This window comes from Lutra lutra, chromosome 13, assembly GCF_902655055.1.
Source record: "Lutra lutra chromosome 13, mLutLut1.2, whole genome shotgun sequence".
NCBI classification, from domain to species: domain Eukaryota; kingdom Metazoa; phylum Chordata; class Mammalia; order Carnivora; family Mustelidae; genus Lutra; species Lutra lutra.
This window is the reverse complement of record NC_062290.1, coordinates 13,862,148-13,888,294: the sequence shown is the minus strand read 5'-3', so window position 1 is coordinate 13,888,294 and position 26,147 is coordinate 13,862,148. Positions and strand designations below refer to the sequence as shown.

Genomic DNA, 26,147 nt, shown 5'->3' with positions numbered 1-26,147 from the left:
AGAATAAAACATACGTGATTTATTTGTATTTTATTACTATTAAAGGTACCCTATTATTTTTCTGGTGGGATCAACAAAAATATTACACATGTATTCTCTCAAAAGAGTTGTCTATGATCACAATCTGCATTTTCTTATCTTCCGCCCATTCCAAAACCCAAATCAAGCAGATTGTCATCCTCTTTCTTTAGCAAAATAAGTTTTCTTAAGGTCAACAATAACCTCAGGTTGTTAAATCCATCGCACATTTTCCCAGTATTATTCCTTCTGTAACATCTACCATCTGCTCTGTTCCCTCCTTCTTGAAGTGGTCCCCCATCCTTTGCCTTCTATAACACCACCCTCCCATGATTACCCTCTGACCCTTGGGTTGCTCTTCTCATCCTACTCATTCTCTTTTAATCCAAACTCAACTACTGGAGTTAATATATCCCTGTTCTCTTCTCAACCCTTATTCCACATTTTACATCTCCCACTCAGATATCTGCTCGGAGCTTCAGACCTACAAGCCAACACCTACCTATCTCCACGTGGATGTCACAGGGGCACCCCAACTCAGTATGACCGTAACAGATCTTTGAGTCTGCCCTCCCTGGGTGGATCTCTTCTTCTAGTCTCTCAACCAGAGATGGTCAACACATCCATCCAGTTGTATAAGCCTGCAACCCAGGAGAAGCTAGTCCCTAGTCCTTTCTATCCAACTGGTCACCAAATCTCAGTGATTTTTGCCTCCCTCTTGTGTCACAGATCTGCCATTTCTCTCCAACTCTACCACCGCCTATGTATCTCTTTCCTGGTACACTGCAATGACCTTCCAACTCATCTCCTCTACCAATGACTCTTGCCCTTCTCCCCACAGTCTAGACTGTGGAGAAGTGCAAGGGCAGTTTTACTCTGTTACTCTGCAATCCTTGTTTACATATACATTTTTCAATGCAAATCTGATCTATCTTCCTCTACCTAATAGCCTTCCCTGGCTGCCCACTGCATTGCCCTGGGATAAATGAAAATAAATGAAAAAGCCTGATGCTTCTCTCTCTGGCCTCATCTATTTCCACCAACCTTTCTTCTCCATCCTCCGCCACACGCGTTCCCAGTTCTTTCTCCCCATTGAGTCTCTGCACAGGTTCTTCCTCTATCTTTCTTTGCCTAATGAACTCCCTTTGAACCTTCAAAACTCAACTCCAATGTCACTTCCTTAGGGTTCATTCTTGAAGCGTCTCTTTAAAATAAGCCAAGTCCTCTGGCTTCACACTTCATGACACTCTGCAGCTTTCTCTTTTAGAAATTATATACTTTCCCATGCTCATTTGATTTTTTACTCTGAGCGCAAATAAGGCAAAACCTGCCTCTCTTTGGCTCCCCCTTTATCCCAACCCCTTGAAGTCTTTGCCCTTTCCTCACCAGCTATCAGTTTGTATGCGCTCCAAGTGAACTAGCCCCACAGGACTGCGGAGGCCACAATAGGCTGCATCATGGAGGTTCCCACGGTCCTACTGCCCGGGGACCTAGAGTGGCTTCTCTCTGTGCTTTATACTTCCAAAAAGGGTTAAGGTTTCCATGAGACCACTCTACACATGGCAGGAGGAAAACAACTTCTAGATGAATAGTATGGAGGGAAACCTCTGCCCCATCTGTGCTCCCAAAGGAATAGGATACATAGCACAGCAGTCTGTTCTGTCCTTTCTTTTATTCACAAGCATTTGCCGAATGCCAATTTGTGCTAAAACACTAGGGACTAGGAGGAACAGGAGATGGATAATAAAAGCTATTAGTCATTGAGGGCCTACCATGCTCCAAGACTGTAAATTGTAAGTGGCAATTTACAAGCAATATTTTAAGGAAATTACCATTTTATGAAGAAGTGAACACTTCACAAACCACAATATAAAACCAAAGGGAATAAGCAGGTCTCTATAATCTACAATATTCCAGATCCTTAACATAGTCCGAGTTAAAGACATTTGAGAATTTTATGAGGTCTCAGAGTTCCAATTAAAACCTACTTTTCCAGGTTCTTAATTATTCACTAGGACATGAAACTAATTACAACTCCCAGTGGCCAAATACGTTGTATCAAGCGTCTAGATTAGAAAAACCCCGAGTTCTTATTCAAACAATTGGTTATTTGGAAGATATTTTTAGCTAGCTGCGCATTTTGCTGATTCCTAAAGTGAACTTTTCCAACCTGGTTATCTTGTGATGAGAAAATCCAAACACCATTTATTTATCCAACAAATATTCATCTGAGTGCCTACCGTATGCTAAGAGTTGTGGATACGAAAGTGATAAAGTCATAGCCTCTGCCTTCCACGTGCGGTTACAGGGGATATTCAAGAGATAAAATAAAAGCTGTAAAAAAGTGCCAAGCAGGGGCACCTGGGCAGCTCAGTGGGTTAAGCCTCTGCCTTCTGCTCAGGTCATGATCGCAGGGTCCTGGGATCGAGCCCCACATTGGGCTGTCTGTTCAGTGGGGAGCCTGCTGCCCTCCCTCTCTCTGCCTGCCTCTCTGCCTACTTGTGATCTCTCTCTCTCTCTGTCAAAAAAAAAAAAAAATCTTAAAAAAAAAAAGTGCCAAGAAGGGGCGCCTGGGTGGCTCAGTGGGTTAAGCCTCTGCCTTTGGCCTGGGTCATGATCTCGGGATCCTGGGATCGAGTCCCACATCAGGCTCTCTGCTCGGCAGGAAGCCTGCTTCCCGCTCTCTCTCTGCCTACTTGTGATCTTTCTCTCTCTCTCTCTCTCTCTCTCTCTCTCTCTCTCTCTCTCTCTGTCAAATAAATAAATAAGATTTTTTTTAAAAAAAGGAGGGGATTGGATGCTGGGGATATGATACTGCTTTGGCAATATAGCATTTCCTACAGAATCTAAGTTTATACTTTGGAAAAAAAAAAAAAGAAGAAGAAGAAGAAGAAGAAGTGCCAAGCAAAAAGTGGGGCACAAAGGGATTAGCTAGGCCTGGGGACAGGAGGACTGGATGATAACAACGACACCACTGAGGAAGTGACACTTAAATTAGTCTTGAAGGGTATATTCATCCAGCAGGTGGAAGGCGAAGGACGAACGTAAACAAAAACACAAAGGCATAAACGATATGGAAAGTTAGGTAAATACTCAAAGAGGCCAGGTGTAGGTTGACTCCACAGTTAAGCAATGGGGAACTATAAAAAGATTCTAAATAATAAACTCATTTTTTATTTATTTTTTAAAGATTTATTTATTTATTTATTTGCCAGAGAGAGAGAGAGAGAAGAGAGAGAGAGTGAGCGTGCCCAAGCAGGGGGAGCAGCAGGCAGAGGGAGAGGCAGGCTCCCCGCAGAGCAAGGAGCCCGATGCAGGACTCCATTCTAGGACCCTGAGATCATGACCTGAGATGAAGACAGCCACTTAACCAACTGAGCCACCCAGGTGCCCCTAAACTGGCTTTTAAAACTTGCACAAGGATAGTGGTTGTGATAGCAGTGAAAGCAGAACTGTTGATGGTAGGCAAAAGGTAGAAACAATTCAAACATCCATCAACTAATGAATAAACAAAATATACCCATAGAGTAATTATTCAGCCATTAAAAGGAACGGCGCTCTGACTCATGCCACAACCTGGGTGAACCTTGAAAACATTAGACCAAGTGAAAAAAGTCAGGCACAAGAGGTCACATGCTGTATGTGTCCATTTATACGCAACATCAGGAATATGCAAACCTAGAGAAAGCAAGCGAACTAGTGGTTGCTGAGGGGGGGAAGGGAAGAATAGGGAGTGACTGCTCCATAGTTAATGGGTTTCCCTTAGGGGTGACAAACACCTTCAGGAACTAGGGAAAAGATGTGGCTGCAGAACATGGGGATGGCCATAAATGACACTGAAGTGTGCACTCTAAGATCGTAATCTTTACGTTAAATCATAAAAGTGAAACAAAAACAAAAAACTAACAATACAAAAAGTTATGGAGTACAACATAAAAGTTCTCCTCCACATTCCCAACTCTCCATTCCTGCCCTACAAAAGTATTATCTAGGTTTGCAATATTAAAATTGCCTTCTGGAAATGTGTTTTGTATATAAGGCTGTGGGTGCATGGAGGGGGGGGCCTGTGGTCACAGGATACCTTTTTTCTGTCCATTTCAGTTATTGGGGAACATTGGGCCTTTAACATTTCTAAAGCATTATACGTAAGCCTAGAAGAAGCCTTACTTTTAATCAGTTACTGTATCATTGCTTTAGCCTTCCAAGATGTTTTTTTAACTCATCAATCATAGCTTGTCGATAAATTGAGATTGATACAATTGGGTTTTCAGGTATGGTTTTTTTACTGAGAAAGATTCATTCTGTCAAAATAATTTTTAAAAACCCAGTAACCTTGGGGCGCCTGAGTGGCTCAGTGGGTTAAGCCTCTGCCTTTGGCTCAGGTCATGATCTCAGGGTCCTGGGATCGAGCCCCGCATCGGGCTTTCTGCTCCACAGGGAGACTGCTTCCTCATCTCTCTCCACCTGCCTTTCTGCCTACTTGTGATTTCTCTCTGTCAAATAAATAAATAAAATCTTAAAAAAAAAAAAAAACAGTAACAGGCTGAGAAGAGATAGAGCACTGTGACTATAGAAACAGGAGTCATTAGGGCACCAAATCGAGCAGGGCCAAGGGGGAAGAAAAGACTTGAGGGTAATTTGCGGTGAAATGGTTTCAGGTAATAGTGCCTGAATAAAGAATGCCTGGGGGGAAAAATCAGCATTTCACAAGCAGAAACACCTAATACAATAGTTGAAAGGCTTTGAAAACCAGATCTCAATTAGAAGTTAAATTTAAAGTTAATGTGATTTATCATTTAGCCTTAATAGATCAATTTAATAAGGTTAACCAAAAAAAAAATGTCTTCACAAAGGAAAAGGATATGGCTTTTTAAAAAGTACGAAACAGGGGCACCTGGGTGGCTCAGTGGGTTAAGCCGCTGCCTCCGGCTTAGGTCATGATCCCAGGTCCTGGGTTCGAGCCCCGCATCGGGCTTTCTGCTCAGCGGGGAGCCTGCTTCCTCCTCTCTCTCTGCCTGCCTCCCTGCTTACTTGTGATTTCTCTCTGTCAAATAAATAAAATCTTTAAAAATAAAAAAATAAAAAGTACGAAACAATGTCAAAATCATGTGTGAGGTAAGATCTTTTGAGAAATCATCACCTTTTATTGCTCACTCTTAGCAAATGATTGCTGAGAAATTCCAGGAACAGGAAATGTTAGAGACGCAGAAGGGAAGCGGACTGTTTACTCCCAGCAGTGTTTCTCTAAACCCTCAAATAAATCCAACTTTTTAAAAATCTCTCTGGGGCGTACCTGGGTGGCTCAGGTGGTCAAGCAACTGCCTTTGGCTCAGGTCATGATCCTGGTGTCCCAGGATGGAGTCCTGCATCAGGCTCCCTGCTCAGCGAGGAGTCTGCTTCTCCCTATGACCCTCCCCACTCCAATGCTCTCTCTCTTGCCCTCTCTCATTCTCTCTCTCAAATAAATAAGATCTTTTAAAATTTTCAAAAAAAAAATTTTCTCCGGGATATCATCTTACACCTGTCAGGATGACTAGAGTCAAAAAGATAAGAAATAACAGGTGTTGGCAAGGACGTGGAGAAAAAGGAACCCCTGTGCATTGTTGGTGGGAATACAAACTGGTGCAGTTGCTCTGGAAAACAGTATGGAGATTCCGCAAAAAATTAAAAATAGAACCACCATACGATCCAGTAATTCTACTACTGGGTATTTCCCCAAAGAAAATGAAAACACTCATTTGAAAAAGATATATGCACCCCAATGTTTACTGCAGCATTATTTTCCACAGCCAAGATATGGAAGCAACCCAAGAGTCAACAACAGTCATCAACAGACGAATGTGGTATGAATATATGATGGACTCTTACTCGACCTTAAAAAATGAATGCGATCTTGCCATTCGCGACAACATGGGTGTATCTAGAGGGTATTTATTATGTCAAGTGAAATGAGTCAGACAGAGAAAGACAAATACCATAGGATTTCACCTGTACGGGGAACTTAAAAAACGAAACAAACGAATAAACAAACAAAAAGTAGAAACAGACCCATAAATATAGAGAACAAACTATAATGGTTGCCAGAGGACAGGAGGAAGGGAGATGGGCAAGACAGGTGAAGGAGAGTGAGAAATCCAGGCCCCCAGTTATGGAGAGAATAATTCATGGGGATGAAAGGCACAGTGTAGGAAATAGAGTCAATGGTATTGTAATCACGTTGGATGGTGGCAGATGGTAGGTACGCTTGTGGTGAGCACAGCATATAGACTTGTAGAATCACTGTTGTACATCTGAAATTAATGTAACATTGTGCATCGAGTACACTTTCATTTGACAAAAAAATCTCTGGAATTAGAAATATCTTTTTTTTTTTTTTACACATCACACATGAAAGTCTTTGTATGACACGTCACATTCAACACACTTACTGACCACCTCATTTGTACTGAAACAATAGGACAATGCTGAGGGGCCCTGGGGATGATAGAGGTTCAGCCCTCCTCTTGATCGGAGGCAGTAGGAACTCCTGGACAGAGCACGGACCTTGGAAATCAGACAGGCAGGGGTGTGGATATTGGCTTTGGCATTTCCTTGCTGTGACTGCTGTGACAGCAGCCAAGACAAAAAAACCCTCTGAGCCTCCATTCTTCATTTGTAAAGGAGGGATGACGAAGAAGAAAAAGACGATGATAATGCTGTCTCATCTCAGGATTGTGGATGTTCAAAGAATCCGTCAGAGTCCGACGCACAGTATGTTAACTTCTCTCTAGCTCACCTCCCATTTGGCAAAGAACTTCACATCAACTCAGTGAGTGAGAACATTCAATAAAGTTAAGCATGATGAAAGGTAAAAATGCAATAATTACTTTAGTGAAAGAAAAATAAGAACAGGGGCCAATATTTATTGTGCAATTACTAGGTACCAGATGCTTTACACACACTATCTCATCTGTGCTACCGTTCCTTCAGGGTGCTGCCGTTGTCCACATTTTGTAAATGAGGCTGTCACAGCTCAGCTATGATGGAAAATTCATCCAGGTAAGAGGCAGAGCTGAGATTCAGATCCACATAGTCTAACTCTAGAAGCCATGCTCCTGACTACTGGAAAGACACTGTTTTCACCATCCATGCCAACATCTATGGGAGAACGAAAGGTAACCTATTCACCTGAAGGATGATGGCCAGGGAAACTGGAGAAGACAATATCAGAATGGCATCTTGAAGGACAAGCAAGATTTTATTTCAACAGAGGTGGAGTGGAAAGGGGGATATAAAAAGGAGGACTATTCCAGGCTCTGAGATTGGCACCCGCAAAGGAGGCAAAAAAGAACACGATGTGCTGGAAAACAGTGAGAAATTGGCAGGGATAGACATCCCTCAGCTCATGGATACCGTGGTGTAAACCAGTCATGGAAATCCTCCTCCTATTTGCCAGAGAAAAAGAGGAAGTATTAGAAAAACAGGCTAGGGCCAAATCACATCATGCCTAGGATGTCCATCAGGGGCATTTGGATCTTAGAGAGAACAGAGAGCCACAGGTAGGTTATAACAGAGGAGATATGTGATTCTACCCATGCTCCAAGAACAGAACCGTCAGGCTTGAGGAGGCAATATCGGAATGAGGGACAGCAAACAACTAGGGGGCTCCTCTGTTCATTTAACCAGAGACAACAAAAGGCTAAACAAGGTCAATGACAATGGAGAGGATTATATATACAAAGATACCCAGAGGTAAACCGACTAGGCTTGACTACTGACAGGAGTTCCTGAAAAGGCACTGACATTTTTGGGTCTATAAGAAGACAGAAATGGGAAAAGCAGAAGGCAGTGAGCAGTACTTTGAAAAATAATACAATTCTTTGAAAAAGGCAGTACAGTCGTTGGAGGTGCCCTGGGCTGCAATTAACAGAGGTGTAGACAAAAAAGACATTTCATCATCACGCAGAAGTCTGAGGGCAATGAGCAGCAGGAAGTTCTAGGGACAGTTAACTGTCCAGTGATGTTATTCATGGACATATCTGATGATGTTCAAAGACAGACTAGGTACGTGTCTCTGAGATTCTCTTAATGTTTTCCTCAGAGTCTCAAATGATGGCAGCAGCAGCAGCTCCACTCCTCACATGAAGGTGTCCAAGAAAGGAAGACCTTCTTTTCCCACATTTCTTAAGGAGAAAAATATTTCCAAGAAGCCTCTTAGCCAACCTCCTGCATGTCAGAATGTCACCCCTGGCCACCCTTCACCACCAGGAAGCTGGGAAAATGAGTGTCCCACCATATGATTCAATACAGTCACATATATCTCTCTACTCTATCATCAAATCCCAATGACTTGACCTAAGTCACTGTCAATCCCGTCCACCTCTCTCCATCTCCATTGCTGATAACCGCTGACGTCTACTGGGCATGTGCTACGTACTAGGCATATTCAACGTACTTCACAACTATTACTTCACGTAAGCTTTCCACCCAACCCTATGAGGTGGATTACACTAAGTATTTCATACATGAGGGTACTGGGAAATAGAAATGTTAAGTAACTTCATCAAATTCACATAAGTAGCAAGTGACAGAAGCATTCTTAAGAGTTCATATCTTACCTAAAACTAAGGTAACATTGTGTGTCAACCATACTCAAGGGAAAAAAGTACAAAAAGAAATTTGTACCTTGATACACTACACTGCCTCTTTTTTTTTTTAAGATTTTATTTATTTGAGAGTGAGAGATAGCAAATGAGAGAGAGCACAAGTGGGGGAAGGGGCAGGAGAGGGAGAGGGAGAAGTGGACTCCCTTCCCAGCAGGGCTCAACCCCAGGACCCTGGGATCATGACCTGAACTGAAGACACATCTCAATTTCCCCACCCATCAGTGGGAATAATGACCCAGTGGGACACTAAATATGATGTACTAGGAAATCTGTCAATAAATGTTTGTTAGCTCTTTCTTCCCAAATGCATCTTTGTGTCCCAGCCGGCCAGTGACATGAGCTCTGAGGCTTCAGAGCTGAGATCTGGTGGCCCCCTCTTCCCACATAGTGCTTCGTAGACCATGGCTTTCTTCTCCACTTGTTGTTCTGCAATGATGCCACCATGTGGAAATACGCAAAAAAAAAAAAAAAAAAAAGGCAACAGTGAGCAAGAGGTTAAGGGTTGGCTAGTGATGTGGGAAATTAAAGGCAGAAGGAAAGGTAGATAAAATTAAATGTCCTTATAACCTACAGCTCATTGACAAATACTTGAGATAGGCAGGTTGCAATATTCCTCCAGGATCCTGAGTCTTCTTTAGCAGATGAAAGTCCTTTTAGAAGTTCCCGTATCTTTACTTCTCCCAACTCCAGGGTTGCTCTCACAACGCCAGAGCAGTAGGGAACAGCAGGCAAAAGCTCTTCCTGCCCAAGGGTCCTGTCCCTGTGCTTTAATAAAACCACCATTTTGCACCAAAGACATCTCAAGAATTCCTTCTTGGCTGTTAGTGCTGGACCACACCCCACCAACACCAACACACCAACATTCAAAAACCACATCACTAGGAGCAGAGGGAAAGAAGAGGACAGAATGAATAGGGTTGTGTTAAGTATCCACTAAGTGCCAGCCATTTTCATAAATTAACTCATTTAATACTTAGCAATAGAAAATCTGATTCTACAGATGAGGAAATGGAGGTTCAGACAGGTTAAAAGTCTCGTTCACAGTCTCGGAAAAAGTAAGTGGTGAAGATCGAGCTTGAACCCGAGCTCCATAGGACTTGCTCCTGCCACCCCAGGACACTACCCCCAAAATGAGTCTCTTCCTCGTGCTTGCTTCCAGGTTAAGTGTGCATTAAAAGACCCAAGGCATCTTTTAGGCAAGTTTAAAGTCAACCTGATGCTGTTCTATGTGGGAAGAATCAAGTATTTGGTAATATCAGAGCACAGAGCATCTCCAGACTTAATTAAATATCTGCAAATAAATTAGACGTGCTGAAGTCTTTCTTTATAAAAGGTACACACCTCTCACGTAGGAAAAACTAACTCTGAATTCAAAAAGACCAACAGTAAAAGGTTGACTACAGTGCTTTTTAAATTAACCTAATTTTGAGTGAGCTTTAATTAATGAATTCAAAGTAGTTCGTCATTATCATGCTCTGGGTCTAAATGAAGTTACAGGACATGAGAGATGAGGTCTAAAAGGAGAGAGAGGATAGAGGAAGTCATGCCACCTCTCTCTCACACACACAACCCCAATTGTGAGCTCCAAATGAAGAACTAGGTCCCAAGACCCCACACAACTGGTCCCAACACACAACGTATACACTGTGGTCGCCCAAAATGTAACCCACCGCTATCTGCCTCCAAATCTCCTGGGACCTTTGCTGAAATGCCATTTCCTGGGGCTGGCTCCAGGCCTATAGATTCACATTCTCCAAGGACGACCCCCCAGGAACCAGCATTTTAAAAAACACCCCCTCAATGTTTCTGATCATCTCGAGGTTTGCAAACAGCTTTAGGAGCTCAGTAAAAATGTAAACGTCACGATGACTCCACACTTATTTATCTTATGAGGAGATAATTTGATATAAGAATCTTGACATTTTTTGAAGAAATATTACCTCAACGACTATAAAGGCAAAGCATTTCCACTTTCAAAATGGGAGAAATCAAATCTTGCAATATATGGGGCACATATATGAAGTCCACACTCAACTGCCTTGCAGCTAGAAAAGAAATCAACAGTTACCAATTCACTGATTAGAATGGTTTACAAGGCACTTGGTTAATTCACCTTTGTATCCAATTCCTAGCTAATTTTATCTTGTGAGGGAATGGCATTTTTCTAAATTTAAAACTTCAGTATGCTCCTCAGTGGGAAATAGACTCCCTGACAATGCCTTCCTTCTGTACAACCCCCAGAAGAGGTAATTTTTTTTTTAGATAAATTATTTCCTTTTCTGACTCCTCTCTACTGGTTGAAGACAGTCTTCAAACCCACCCCCTTGCCTGCTTTCTTACCAATTAAAGTTCTGGATATGGGAAATTAATTTTTAAAAAAAGATACCCAAGAGTTGAACAGCTCCTTGTGGTAGGCAATCTTCTCTAATTTCTCCCCAGTTTAGAGGTCTCTGTTCCTTTGCTTCTTGGGACTTGCCCCAAGCCTAAGGTTCCCCCAAACTTGATGGTCAAGTACACAAGGCAATAATTAAACAGTCTGGGGGTTTACTGAAGTCTCCGCATTTGGGGGAGCTCTGAGAATTCCATCACCTTGGAAACACAGCAGCAGGCTCCCTGAATATGCACAGAGAGAATGTTTTTTAAGCACCATAAGAAAACAGGGTTCACTTATCCCCAAATGTAAGAGTCACGATTCAAAACTGTCACTGACTGGGAAGCATCTTTAGTCAGGAATAGTATCTTCAAGCTGACAAGTCACAAATAGGTGTACTTTTGCTAACCAGACTGGTAGTTGGGAAAAAGCTCAAAAATATCCGAACCTCATCTTTATTTTTTTTCTGCTAAAAATGGAATGGCTTCCACTTATCAAACCAGCCAAGCCACTGCTGATGCTATTACCACCTCCTGCACCATGTGTATGAACAGTAAATATCAGACATCAAGTCACCTAGGTCGTTTGTGGAAATCCCGATTTTGGAAAAAGAAGTATAGAAGATACACTCATAGAAGACATTTTGAGCCTTGAAATGGAACTGCTTGCTTTGATGCAAATGGACAAATGGCTATGGGGAGGCAGGGGGCACGTGGATAATTTCTCTCAGACTACCCTTTCTAGTATCATAAGTTATCTAGCTGGAATCGTTGGTACACTGTCTGTTGAGGGAGCAAGTGAATGAAATCAGTTCTTTGCTTATTCTGTGCGCCGAAAGGGCTAACCAACATTAACCAAGTGTCCCTCTCCTCTGTTATTTCTTCCACAATAAATTCAATCAAATTTACGGAGCGCCTAGCCTGTGTCAGGCACTGTGCCAGGCGCCGGAGACACAAAGATGAATGGAGCCAAGTTCAGGTTTCTTAATGATTTCTTAAGATTTGCGAGGGCATAGCCTTGCTCCCCCTTCCCCTGCAGCCTGGACGGCTGTCTAACCAATCGTGGGAGTGCGTACTCCACAGCTCCCAGCTTCGGGGAACGTGTTACTCCCAGGCCAGCCCACGAACCTAGCGCCAGGGTTCTCCCGGCGTTCTCCTCTCCGAGAGTCAAACCATCAAGTTCAACTCCGGAGCGGCGACTCCCGCTCAGCGCGGAGCAAATCTCCGCTCCGCCGCGCACCGCGCGCGATTCCTTCCACCTGTCCGCATGCCCGTCGGGGTGCGCCCGGACCCCGCGCCCGCTTACTTTGCCGCTGTCGCTCACGCCGAGGAGGTGATCCCGCAGCACCTCCATGGGGCTAGTCCAGGTGGAGTGGATGAATGTCCCTCGGAAGATATGCGCCAGGGAGGGCATCGGGGCGGCACACATGTCAGCGGCGGAGCGCAGAGCGGGGTTCGCGAACCGGCGAGAGCGCCCAGGGCGGAGGTGAGACGAGGGGTCCCTGCAACTTTGGGCGGCTGCTGGGCGCACCTGCTCGGGCTCGTACTGCCCCCGCGTTCCCGAGCGAAAGCCTGCCCCCTGCAGGCCGCGCCCAGGGGCGGGCTTCCTGCCTCCTCGATGCCAATAGGATTTTTCTCCTGTGATTTGGCTCCGCTCTCCCTCGGGGTGTGGTCTCTCTCTCCTCCCCGGTGTTATTTTTTGATAGGTTAACTCTTTGTTTCCGAAATCACCGCTCACAACGCAGTCCTTTTAACCTCGGGGGCGGAAAGTGACCGACCCAGGGGAGACAAGAGAGGGAGATAAAGGAAGGGGCAGGAGGAGCGGATGGTTCCAGCCCTGTCTGTACCTTAGCTGGTCACTAAATTTGCTATTGCTCCCTGTCCCCCAGCCTCCTCCACCACCCTTGATTGGCTTACCTAGAGTTCCGTCTGCCTGCTTTCTCTTGCCCTGCAAACTTCGGGCTATTTTGTGACCAAACCTTGTACTTTCTTAACCTATAGCACCCTCAAGTTCTGAACACGCACAAGTTTGGGAAAAGGTGGAAAGGCCCGTTGGAGCTGCCTGCTTCACTGACTAGTTTCATTTTCAGTTCCTGCAGGTTGCAGAATCGGTCCTAATCTGGAGTTCTGAAAGCATCTCTTAACGGAATTACTAGGGAGCCCCACCGGCTGAGGCTGGACTGCACCGCAAAGTCCCTCTCTCCCAGCTCGAGGCAGTGTTTTGGCCGTTGTGTCCATCCACAACATCCACAAATAATTCCATCTCCCATCGTTCTCACACTTAAAATAAATGAATCTCGATGATTCAATTCCACTTGCGCTAGGAGAGAAGATTAAGTTCTCCAGCCGAGTGGCTAGGAATGGCAGCGTGGCATGGCGTGCTGGAAGGAGCCCTGGGTTAGGAATCAAGACTGCGGGCAAGGCAGTGGCTCGGAGTCTTTATCTTCACGTGCGAAAATGGCACTTAGATCAGGTGGTAGTGAACACTGCTTCCAGTTGGGAATTCCTTCCTGCATTCCAAGTCCTTTACTAAGTTCCCCCAGGGAGAGCACCTGGTTTCCACTCATGCCTCACACATTCCCCTCCTTTTGCCCCAATGTCCCTGTGGACCTTCACATGACTGGCTCTTCTCATCACCCGCGTGCCTCCAGTGTAGCCCTTTGGGGTAAACTTCCCCCACCACCAAACTTGTAGCAGACCCCCATCCCCCAAATTTCTATTCTATCATCCATCTTATTTCTGCCATCGTAGTTATCATATCTTTCCTCATTTATTTCATGTGTTTTCATTTATTTCTGCCTCTCTCCTCTCAAAACACACACACACATGCGCGCGCACAACACACACAGTAAGGGAAGTGCCACAGACCAGGCTCTTGTGCCTAGAAACGCGCTTGAATTTTCATACATATTTACTGAATAAATGTATGAATCGTTTTGGGGGGGAACAGAGCAATAACCTGAGCTAACTATGTTTCTGGCTCCTGCCTACAGAATAAGGGTTTCTCATTTCAGTGCATGAGCGGGCTTTCTCTGAATTGTCACCATTACGACACAGGGCTAAGTTTACATAAATGATTCATTATTCTCAGCTCCTTCCCGTCAAGGAAATGCTGCAGTCCTAGGCACACTGAGGTGGCTGGTCACCCTACCAAGGACTCAGAATTAGGAGCCCCTGAAGCTGAGAGCATTGCACTTGCCTCTTGGGGTTGCCTCATCAGCCCCTTCCCCTGTCATCTCCTCCTGATTCTGCAGACTTTGCTCCCTCCTTGTAGTCCCCACGGCCAGAACAGTGAAAACATCCTCTTGACCCAGGCTTGTCTACCCACGAACCTCAGAGAGAAAAGTGAAGAAAATATGTGTCTTAGTTTTTAAAAGGAGTCAATTAAATGTTTCCAGAAGAGGTACTGGGTTCCCTAAAACGATGCAGCCAAAGCTCTTTTAACAAAAGCAACCCGAGTGACCAAACAGTGGAGACTAGTTTAGTCCATTAGAATCTAGTTACTCGGGGCGCCTGGGTGGCTCAGTGGGTTGGGCCGCTGCCTTCGGCTCAGGTCATGATCCCAGGGTCCTGGAATCGAGTTCCGCGTCGGGCTCGCTGCTCAGCGGGAAGCCTGCTTCCCTTCCTCTCTCTCTGCCTGCCTCTCTGCCTACTTGTGATCTCTCTCTGTCAAATAAATAAATAAAATCTTTAAAAAAAAAAAGAATCTAGTTACTCAGTAGACTATTATGCAGTTGTTAAAAATGGGGGAACTCTGTAGCCACGTGGGAATCGCATATAATGAAACGGTGAGTTTTTAAAAATGTCATTTATACTATGGTTAAAATCATGAAGAACCTGTAGGCATAGAGCCTAGAATTTCAAGTGGATCCAAACAGTGGATATCATCCTGATGAAGAAATGGAATTGCTAGGGAATTTGGTTTGGATGTTTGTTGACGTTGTTATGTGTGGCTTATGCAACGAGTAATTATGGTGTAGCTTTAAATAAAGTTCATCTTGGGCGCCTGGGTGGCTCAGTGGATTAAGCCGCTGCCTTCGGCTCAGGTCATGATCTCAGGGTCCTGGGATCGAGCCCCGAATCGAATCGGGCTCTCTGCTCAGCGGGGAGCCTGCTTTCTCTATCTGCCTGCCTCTCTGCCTACTTGTGATCTCTGTCTGTCAAATAAATAAATAAAATCTTAAAAATAAACAAATAAATAAATAAAGTTCATCTTAAACAGAAGGAATGGTCCTGAGCTTCCGGGGAACATAGCATTAACACTCCTCGGGGTTTAGCTCTTCCAAGCAGTGCTCTCTCCCACTTCAATTCCCAGCTGAGTTGTAGGCACCTCGCTTAGGATCCGGTAGCCGCAGCTCAGCCAGGTGTCAGGAAATCATGGCTTCCCAACTATTCTCATGTGTTCTCCATGCTGGTCCTTTACTTCGCTGGTAGCCCTACAGTTTCGACTTCCATCTTGGTATCCCCAGGGAAATGTTCTCAAGGCCACCGAAGTTTGGAGGAAGGAAAGAGTGTGGCACTTTTATATTTACCTTTGAAGCATGGCCCGAGGACATCACCAGACAGCTTCTGGTTAACAGGGTTATTCTGACTCAGCAAAGCACGTGCCAATGGTATTTACTGTGCTTCCAAAGTCTCAAGGAAATAACAGTTTCTATTCATCAGCTCTTTCTATAGCCCACATTTATAGCCATGCAATATTAGAACTGAAAGGACCTAAGAAGATAGTATTCAATGTGCATTTCCCTGCTATTTCCTAGTATCCCTATTCCATCACCCATGGCTCCTTTCAACCCTCACCAACTCAGTTTCTCAGAAGGAAATCCAACAATGGTATGCACTTTCAGTGCCCTACCCACGTATCACTTCCTTCCAAAGAAAAGACACACTCCTTGGTACGGAGGCTTCCTGAAACCCTCGCTGCTTCTTCAGGCTCTTCTCCCTCCAGTATCCCACATACTGTGCACCTGCTTTGCTCACGATCTCTGCCGGCAGTGCCCTTCTGCCACCTGACTCCACGCCTGCCTTATTCTACTACCCACTCTCTCCTGGCTAAATCCTTCAGCTTAATTGCCCATTCCCAACCCCTTCCAGAACATCTTTACACCTCCTCGCTCTCTCTCAGGTACTAAGTGCTCCTTCTCTGAGCTTGTGGGGTGCTATAATTGTTCCTTTATTATCTGTCTCCACCAGAAGATTGTGTTCTACTTAAGGACCACGTCTCCTGCCTTTCTTTCTCTGTATCCCCTTAACACAGTGCCTGGCAAACAGGAGGTACTCAACAGACTTATATACATGTTGGGCTTCAAGTGATGGCTCTCTTGAATTTTTCTCTTGTATTGAAAAATACAGATTTTAGTGATAAAAGAAATCTCTAGAGGTGTGTGCTAATGGTGATCAATTCATTAGAACTAAAAATTAAGAAAGAGTTTCATTTCACTTAGTTTTCCAACATTTTCTTATGAAAATTTTCAAATACACAGAAAAGTTGAACAGCTTCATTTCTCAAGATCACATTTCTCCCTACTTTAGATGAAGCCAGTGGTCTCAAAACTCTACCACTACTGGTTTCTTCTTCCACTATCTTATTCTGAGCCTCACAACAATCTTATAAAGTAGAGGATATATTTTAACCATTTCAGAGATGGAGACACTGAGGCTCAGGAGGGTTGGTTTGTCTATCTAGTTAGTATAGGATGGACCTGGGTCTTGACTCCAGTTGCTCTCACACACTGTCTCATCACAGTAGGCTGAGAAGAATTTTCCACTCGATTTTGCCATGACTATGTCAGTGCATCGTGGGCCATCATTTACAACTTTCACATTGTACATGGTTTTCCAACAGTTGCCAGTGACGCACAGATCTGCCCCAAAGTGAAACCAAAGTAGGACCAATGGACCTCAAGGAGAACAATCCAATCAGTGCAGGTCAATAAAATGATGCGGGGCACAGGTCATAACATGATGCAATGAGTAACTCGTGTTTTCATGAGGCTCAGAGAGTGCGGGACAAGCAGGTTAAATGAGAAGCCACTTTGCTCTTCGAGGCAGGAGAGAAGTGGTCATTGCACAGTGAAATAAATGCCTGCCTATTTTATTTATTCTTCTTGTGTAGCTAAATCTATCAGTTTCCATGGTGCCCCATGTTCACCATGGAAACTCTGACAAGCTTATTATGCTTTAGAGAAGAAAAAAAAAAAAAAAAAGCACACCAAAAATCTGAGATGGGATAAATGCATTCCTTTTAAAACTGTGTTCTTCTGAGTAGGAAGCCTTGATGGATAGCAAATCATAATGATCTTGATTTTCCAGTTCTTAAGTGGGAACGCAGGTTTGCATTCCCATCAAAGGAGCACTCTTGCCCCTCCCACCAACACTACTTTATCTGTGCAACAATAGTTATCCTGTATCTCACTTCTGCATTTCCTGGCAACAGAGAGATGGCTCAGTCCTCATTTAGCTGATTTTTATGAGAATATTGCACTAGTCCCCTATATATTTTTTTCTGTTTGTCCATTCCACTTTTATTGGAAATCTAAGTTAGAACAGGCACTATGCTAAGCACCATTGATATGACACTGTATGAAATAGATATTGTCCTGCCCATATGTAACTTACAAAATTCTTTCATGAATTGGTGCAGGAAGATTTTTTATGCACACTCCCACCATGGAAGCAAGCTCAAAGCAAATACAACTGACTGGTGTTACTTTGTCTACATTTCTGCCCTAACAGGGACTCTATTATCCAATATTTAATATCAAGGTATAAGCACTAGATAGAATTATTATCTCTGGGTCCCAATCCAGCACAGCAACTAGCCAATGATGCCTTGGGAAAGTCATTCTACCTCTTCTGGTCTTGGTTTCTTCTTCTATAAGGTAGGAGGTCACATACTATCTCTGGTTCCATATTCTTTTAGTCTCAAGGATTCATTTTTTTTATTTCTCCTACTTACACCTTGAGTTTTATAACATTTCATCCATCAAGGTGAGATAGATAATATAAGTAAATGTTGAGTGAATTATTTCCCCATTTTTTTTCATGAATTAAAGACGACCAATCAGAACTTCTAATCCATACAAACTGTCCAATATCACCATGTTGAGTTAATATAATTGAAACCCAAAACAGAGGTAACATTTTACTTTATTTTTTAAAGACTTATTTATTTATTTGAGAGAGAGAGAGCAAGTATCAGCCGGGGAGGCACAGAGGGAGAGGGACAAGCAGACTCCCCTCTGAGTGGGGAGCCAGTCACCAGAGCTTGAAGCCTGGACCCTAGGATTATGACCTGCCTTGAAAGCAGATGCTTAACTGACTGAACCACCCAGGTGCCCCAAGATGTAACATTTTATTTAGCCCATGCAATCTATCTCAAGTTGGACAAATTCTATTAGGCTTTGTGAATTGCTATAAATAGCTTAAGAGGCACCTGGGTGGCTCAGTCAGTTAAGCATCCGACTCTTGGTTTCAGGTCGGGTCATGATCTCAGGGTCTTGAGTTGGAGGCCTGTGATGGCTCTGTGCTCAGCACAGAGTCTGCTTGTCCTTCTCCCTGTTCTCTACCCCATGCTCTCTCTCTATTTCTCTCAAATAAATAAAACCTTTTTAAAAGGTTTTTAAAAGGTTTTTGGGTTTTGTGTTTAAGAAACACAGTTTTTTTTTTTTAAAGATTTTATTTATTTATTTGAGAGAGAGCATGAGCGAGGAGAAGGTCAGAGAGAGAAGCAGACTCCCCGTGTAGCCGGGAGTCCGATGCGGGACTCGATCCCGGGACTCCAGGATCATGACCTGAGCCGAAGGCAGTTGTCCAACCAACTGAGCCACCCAGGCGTCCCAAGAAACACAGTTTTAAATTTGTTGAATTATCCTCCTGAGTACCCTAGGACCGTCGGTTGATAAAAACCAAAGCAGGGTAGAGACTCATGGACATGACTTCACATGTATTTTGGAAACTAGCTGTCAATGTTTCTGCCTTAAACTATAAGAGTTTACACGTATCTAACATGCCACATCAACATGTAAGGCCCAGAGGATCATAGGGTCTCTTCTGGATACCATGAAGAAAGATTGGCTTTGGTCAAGGATATCAAGGCACAGCTCAAGTGGCTCGAGCGCGCAGTGGTTATGGAGCTGGGAAGACACTGGCTGTGGCTAACAGCATGACACCCGATATGCTAGGAACCACTGAATGCAGGCAGAGTCCATGCTCCTAGAGGCCATGCCAAATCTGAGGCCTCCCCTAGCAGAAAGCCAAATGCTCCCATCCTTGAGGAGCTACACAATTAAGTGCCCCCAGTCTCACGGAAATTAAAAACTAACTGAAACTCCACTTAAATGACAAAATATGATGTTTTTTATTAAAAAAAAAGAAGTTTTGAGGAATTCTTATAGTATTCTTTGGATATATAAAATTAAACATATTTCAGAAACTATAAATGTCAAAAATTCCTTCCTCTAAAGGGATAATTTTTAATATTATGTATAAATGAAAGAATTTATCCTTTATGGAATACTCTTCCAAATGACATACAAAAGCCACTAATAATTATACTTATGATAAAAAAGCTAGCCCTAGTGGGAGGGGGAAAAAACATTTTTGCTGTTGTTTTTATAAGTTTGGTTTGTGTTTTCAGAATTCTTTGGGTAATGGCACAAAATAAGGGCTCAGTAAATATTAGATGAATTAATGTTAATTATATACACTAAAAGCCCAGTTCAGATTCATTTATTTCCTTCCTCCCAGAGCATTAAAACTGATGCAGTGTACATAATACTATAATATTCCATGAAATGAAGAAAATGTAATTTGAGTTTGGAGTATAGTTTGAGTTTGGAGTATAGAACTATGAGTTGAAAGTGGTAGAAGACTAGCTTAAACAGTTTAAGCCAAAATAGAGCACACAACCAAAAACAAACAAACAAACAAAATAAAACCATGGTCACACTACCTTGTGGCATAGCTTAGCTGCAAATTAATCCATGTCTACTGCATCCAGTTACACTGCCCTCCTCTCTCTTTCTCATTCTCTCTCTCATTCTCTGTCTCCCTCTCTTTCTCTTCCCTCCTCCCTCCCTCCATTTTCTGGGATCTCTCTCCTCGTGGCTACAAGATGGTGGCAACAACTCTAGACTTTATATTCTCTCAAATTCAGGTGAGGGAAAAACCAAGCAATGTGCTTCCCAAATTCCAGGAAAACAAAAACAAAAATTCATCGCTTTATTTGCCCCCCACTGAACCAATGTCTTTTCCTCAAACAATCAAGGTAGCAGGCCGATATAAAATGTGGTATCATGACCTGAGTCCCATGCTCACCACGCACAAGAACTGAGAGTGGGGAAGAGGGTGGTTATCCAGACGGAGATGAAGTTTCCAGAAGGAGGTGAATGGATGCTGCGTAGCAAAAACAGCAGATACTTATTAGGGTGTGATGAGTACCAGTTTCTCTATTCAGAGTTATTGACCTAACTCAGTGGAATGATAACTGCAGACATAAGTAGAAATATATCAGGCATAAATCTTGATGAAGTATAACAGAATGCATGATGTACATGAAATAATTATAACATGGTTTTTCTTTTCCCTCAACAAATTTTGTTTGTGCCTACTTCAGGGAAGATAACATGCTATGTGTTGTGCAGGATATAAAAATAAGTATGGTGTGGTCCCTGTTCTCACACTAAGAATCCCAAGTGTAAGGGACTTTTTAAAAATAATGTGCATAGGGGCGTCTGGCTGACTCAGTTGGAAAAGTACACAACTCTTGATCTCAGGGTTGTAAGTTCAAGCCCCATGTTGGGTGTAGAGATTACTTAAAAATAAAATCTTTTTTTTTTAACATTTTATTTATTTATTTGAAACAGAGAGAAAGATCACAAGTAGGCAGGGAGGCAGGCAGAGAGAGAGGAGGAAGCAGGCTCCCCGCTGAGCAGAGAGCCCGATGCAGGACTCGATCCCAGGACCCTGGGATCATGACCTGAGCTGAAGGCAGAGGCTTAACCCACTGAGACACCCAGGCGCCCCTAAAAATAAAATCTTTAAAAAAATAAAAAATAAAATTAGAATAAGGTATGTAGTGGAACTACTCTTTTAATTTTTATTTACAGACTGCTCTTACCTTAGAAGGACATGAACACATAGATCTGGGTCAGAGTTCAGCCAGTATGACTCAGAGAAAAGACATTTAACATTTGTGATGCCATATGGAATTTCTCAAACACATAGCATTACAATGTCAATCTCATTATTAATCTTCACAGTTTTGTTTTGTTTTGTTTTAAAGGTTTTATTTATCTACCTGACAGAGAGAGAGAGAGATCACAAGTAGGCAGAAAGGCAGGCAGAGAGAGAGAGGGGGAAGCAGGCTCCCCGCTTAGCAGAGATCCCGATGTAGGGCTCGATCCCAGGACCCTGAGATCATGACCTGAGCCGCAGGCAGAGGCTTAACCCACTGAGCCACCCAGGCGCCCCAATCTTCACAGTTTTTATCTATCCCTCATGCAATCCTGGAATTGGTAACAAAATCTAGTAAAGTTGCAGTTTGATCAAATGCACCAGAATTCCTGGTTCAAATGGGCCACAACAAAAAGCCCTGCTTTGATCATTTCTGAGGCTCAAAACTTTACCTGTTAATCTTAAGGTAAAGTAATAGAAAGAGGAATGGCAGGCCATTCCTGGCTCATATTTTTTTCCTATACTGAGGGGTGTTAGGATAGGCGGCTACACTCGTTAAAAACAACCTATGATGAAACTCATGAAAAGATGCCATGACATTAATGTATCAGAAACCCAACAAAAACTTAACTATATAAACTGTCCTCCACCAATCAATAAATATGGTTGATTTTGTTGTTGTTGTTCAATGTGCTGGGTAAGTTGCCACTTCCTACCCTTACCCCATCCCCTACCCTCTCATTCATTAAGTTAGCAAACATTTGTTGAGCACCTACTATATTCTAGGCATTTAGCTAGGCTCTGGGAATCAAAAGATTAAAAAGATATGGTTCTCACCTTTAAGAATCTCACAAGATAATGATGGAAACAGATAAGCACATGGGTTAACTATGATAAACCCCATACAAGGCTGCTGCTTCTCCCCTCAACCCCTGGAATCCTACCCACCCATCACAGAGCTCTGTGAGGACTAGGTCTGTCTCCCTTACCACTGTAGCCACAAAGTTTAATGTGGCATCTGGCATATTGTAGATACTCAACAGATGTCTGTTAGATGCATCAAGCACAATGGTAAAAGTATGCATGAGCTATAAATATTCCGAAAACTTCTTACTGATTCCTGTCTCAGAAGAGTAAATATACAAAGAGAGAAGTGGTCTCAAGCAGTGATCCTCAACCAAGAGTGGTCTGCTCCCTACAGGGCATTTGGCAGTGTCTCAAGACACTTTTGGTTGCATAGTGGACAGTAGACACAGTGGGAGGTTCTGCTAACTTCTAGTGTGGGTAGAGCCCAGGAATGCTGCCAAACATCCTACAATGTACAGGACAGCGCCCCCTCCCAACAACAAAGAATTATCCAGTCCAAAATAGTTCTGAAGTTGAAAATCTTTGCCTAGAATAAAATCCTCAGCCATAGAATCTTCTTTTTTTTTAATGGTTTTATTTATTTATTTGTCAGATAGAGAGAGAGAGAGCACAAACAGGGGGAGCTGAAGGCAGAAGGAGAAGCAGGTTCCCCACCGAGCAAGATGCCCAATACGGGACTCGATCCCAGGACCCTGGGATCATGACCCAAGCCAAAGGCAGATGGTTAACCAACTGAGCCACCCAGGCAACACCCAGCCATAGGATCTTAAGTGGTCTAGTGATCTTTAAGCAGCAAAAAGCATCATGGAGTCTTAGAGAATGATGGAATTGAAAATGATCTTGAAGTTCCAAAGGATCTTTTTTTTTTTTTTAAAGATTTTATTTATTTATTTGACAGAAAGAGATCACAAGTAGACGGAGAGGAAGGCAGAGAGAGAGAGAGAGGGAAGCAGGCTTCCCGCTGAGCAGAGAGCCCGATGTGGGACTCGATCCCAGGACCCTGAGATCATGACCTGAGCCGAAGGCAGCGGCTTAACCCACTGAGCCACCCAGGCGCCCAGTTCCAAAGGATCTTAGAGTTGACTCCAATCCCCCAAATAAAATCATTTCTTTAATATCAATCTTGGAAGATGGTCAGCTATCAATTCTCATGGGCAGAAACTCAATGCTTTGAGCAGTGGCAGTTTCTATAGCTAGTTTTAATATTCAAAGTGTATATCGTATGGAGCTGACAGTTGCATTTCAAAATGTCACACAATTTGTCCTACTGTGACTTCCTTGGGCATAAGAGGGCAAAATCAGTTCTGTTTTCTACATCTTAGCCCTCCAGGATTTGAAAATGCTGGTGATTGTCCCAAGCCTTTTCTCTCTACCACATTCATCATTCCACTACTCCTCAAGGCAATTACAAAGAATCATAAAGAGTATATGAAAAAAGTACTGGATATGAGCAACTGGTGGAACGTAAGATGTCTTTACATGATGGTTCATGAGATTATTTTAGCTATCTCACGGATAGTGCATTAAACAGCTTTGAATTATGTTTAATTATAGTGAGATAATTACTTCTATTTGAATTTTTCAATCCTTAAGTCAAGGAGACCATCTCAGTATGAAAAGGTTTAGTAACCTCAAAAATGTCCTTTTTTTAAGAGAGAGAGGCTGCAGAGCCAGAAAATTCAACAGGCAACAGTAGCTAGCTGGAATCCAACACTATTAATGTCTTTATGTTTGTGGCTTCTTCTAGCTTATGGCAAGGGGTGCTGGTTTCTCTTTTATAGATTTGGCTGGTTTCTCATTTACGGTTTTGTATACAGTTCCGTAGTTAAAGTTTTAAAAAGGAGACTTTAAAAAAATAAGTGAATTACAGTACAGATTTACAAATTGGGCAAAATCAATATGGGCGCCATGTGGAGTATCCGAAGTTGAAGAAAGAATGGCCAACTACGGTCACTGAATCAAACAGATGAGTAGCCTGATCCCGATTCCACCACTTGTGTATCAGATGATCCTGGGTGAGTTATTTAGCCCTGTGAACCTCAGTTTCCTCCTATGAAAATGGGGATGTGATAACACCTATTTCATTGAGTTATTGTATTATTAATCAAGGGAATGCATGTTAAATATCTAGCAAATAGTAAATACCTAATAAATGTTAATTTACTTCTCTACTCTTACCCATATCAGTGCATTCCCACCCATACGTTGTTTCCTTCAGTGGCTAGTATCCTCTAAGAGCTTGATGTAGTAGAGCGGATATGAACTTTGGAGTTATATCAATCTGAGATCAAATCTCAGCTTTACTGCAAACAACTTTTTTTTTTAAGATTTTATTTATTTATTTACAGACAGAGATCACAAGTAGGCAGAGAGGCAGCCAGAGAGAGAGGAGGAAGCAGGCTCCCCGCCAAGCAGAAAGCCCAATACGGGACTCAATCCCAAGACCCTGAGATCATGACCTGATCCGAAGGCAGAGGCTTAACCCACTGAGCCACACCCAGGCACCCAATCCAAGGCTTCACATTATCTTTAATGATGATTGCCTTGTTGGTTTTAATCTAATGTGTCAGTAATTTCTTAGCATCTTACGCCATTCACAGATTTTTATGTGCCAACTAAATCAATGATCTAAGGGACTGTTAAGAGAGATGAATAGGTCAGGGCTATGACAGAACCCAGTGGCTCACCTCCCGAACTTCATGCCAGCTTGACCTTGACCATTCGTTAATAAATTTTAACATGGGAGCTCAAAAAATAATAGCAATGACACAGAGGATCAATCAGTTCTGAATTCTCCATATTATACTGTCATTTACATGACATTTCTACAACTCTCCTTCAAAGATTTTATGAAACATTTCCTGATACATTACTTACGCATATTCATATCCTGGGACTGAGCCCCACATTGGGCTCCTTGCTCAGCAGGAGTCTGCTTCTTCCTCTGCCCTCCCCTCAGCTTGTGTGTGCACTCTCTCTCTCTCTCAAATAAATACATAAAATCTTTAAAAAGATCCTCAGAATTTGGCAATTAGTCCAAGGCTCTTTCTAGCATCCCATTTGGTCTTTCATTTTTGCAAACTATTTCAGTCAAAAAGTGGTGTGTATCCCTATTTGCTGAGGCCTTTTCCCCTTCACGTATTTTCTTTTTCACGGTCTGTCTGCCTGTTATACCAATGGCATCTACTCTTGACTTGGAGTAAAGAGAGAATCTGGTAAGTTCTTATGCAATAAATGAGAAACACAGGGAGAGTCCGATGTGGCGCAAAGGACCAGATTGCTAAATGGTAAGCAAAACCTGGTAACACATTTCCGAATGGGACTGGGGATTGGTTTCATCCTCACAGCAGGATCACCAGGCTTCCGTATGGAACTTTGCATTAACACGGCACTATTTTGAGTCCCATTCATAAACTATGTCAGTGATTGATTGATTGATTGATTATAGTGGAATTTCTAGCACTGTTTGGAAGAATATTTCTAGGAAGCCAGCTAGTATAAGAAGAAATGAGGGAGCTTTCCTAAGTATCTCCTTAAATTGTAACCAGAGTCAATGTCTACCATATCCACTGGAAATCAGAATGATAGAAGGTCACAGAATTTAAAAATACAGGATCAGAGGGGCACCTGGGTGGCTCAGTGGGTTAAAGCCTCTGCCTTCAGCTCATGTCATGATCCCAGGGTCCTAGGATCAATCCCCGAATCGGGCTCTCTGCTCAGCGGGGAGCCTGCTTCCCCCTCTCCCTCTGCCTGCCTCTCTGCCTACTTGTGATCTCTGTCTGTCAAATAAATAAATAAAAATTAAAAAAAAAATACAGGACCAGGGACTAATTTCCATGTGGGCTAAGGTCACTTGGCTAATCTAAAAGGAAGCATTCTCAGCTACACATTCCCAAATACAATGCTCATATAAATAAGGGATGTCCAACTAGTATCCAAACTATACACCATTGCAGATTTTTAAAATAGAATAGAATTTGTGTAAAATAGCTGATGTGCTGGAACCTGAAAATCAATAGGTAATATAGATTGAGGCCAGAAAAATGAAAGCTCAGAGATTGCTTCCTAAGC

The 26,147-nt window shown here is 42.9% G+C and overlaps 1 protein-coding gene across 1 annotated transcript in view; it reads right to left on the bottom strand.

Annotated features, from left to right (window-relative positions):
* Positions 1-12,615, bottom strand: part of GDA (guanine deaminase) — a 79,158-nt gene extending 66,543 nt beyond the window's left edge. The window contains exon 1 of the mRNA XM_047699592.1: positions 12,340-12,615. Coding sequence (XP_047555548.1) covers positions 12,340-12,462 — 123 coding nt within the window. The 5' untranslated portion in view covers positions 12,463-12,615. The remainder of the gene's footprint in view (positions 1-12,339) is intronic.
* Between the last annotated feature and the right edge of the window lie 13,532 nt (positions 12,616-26,147).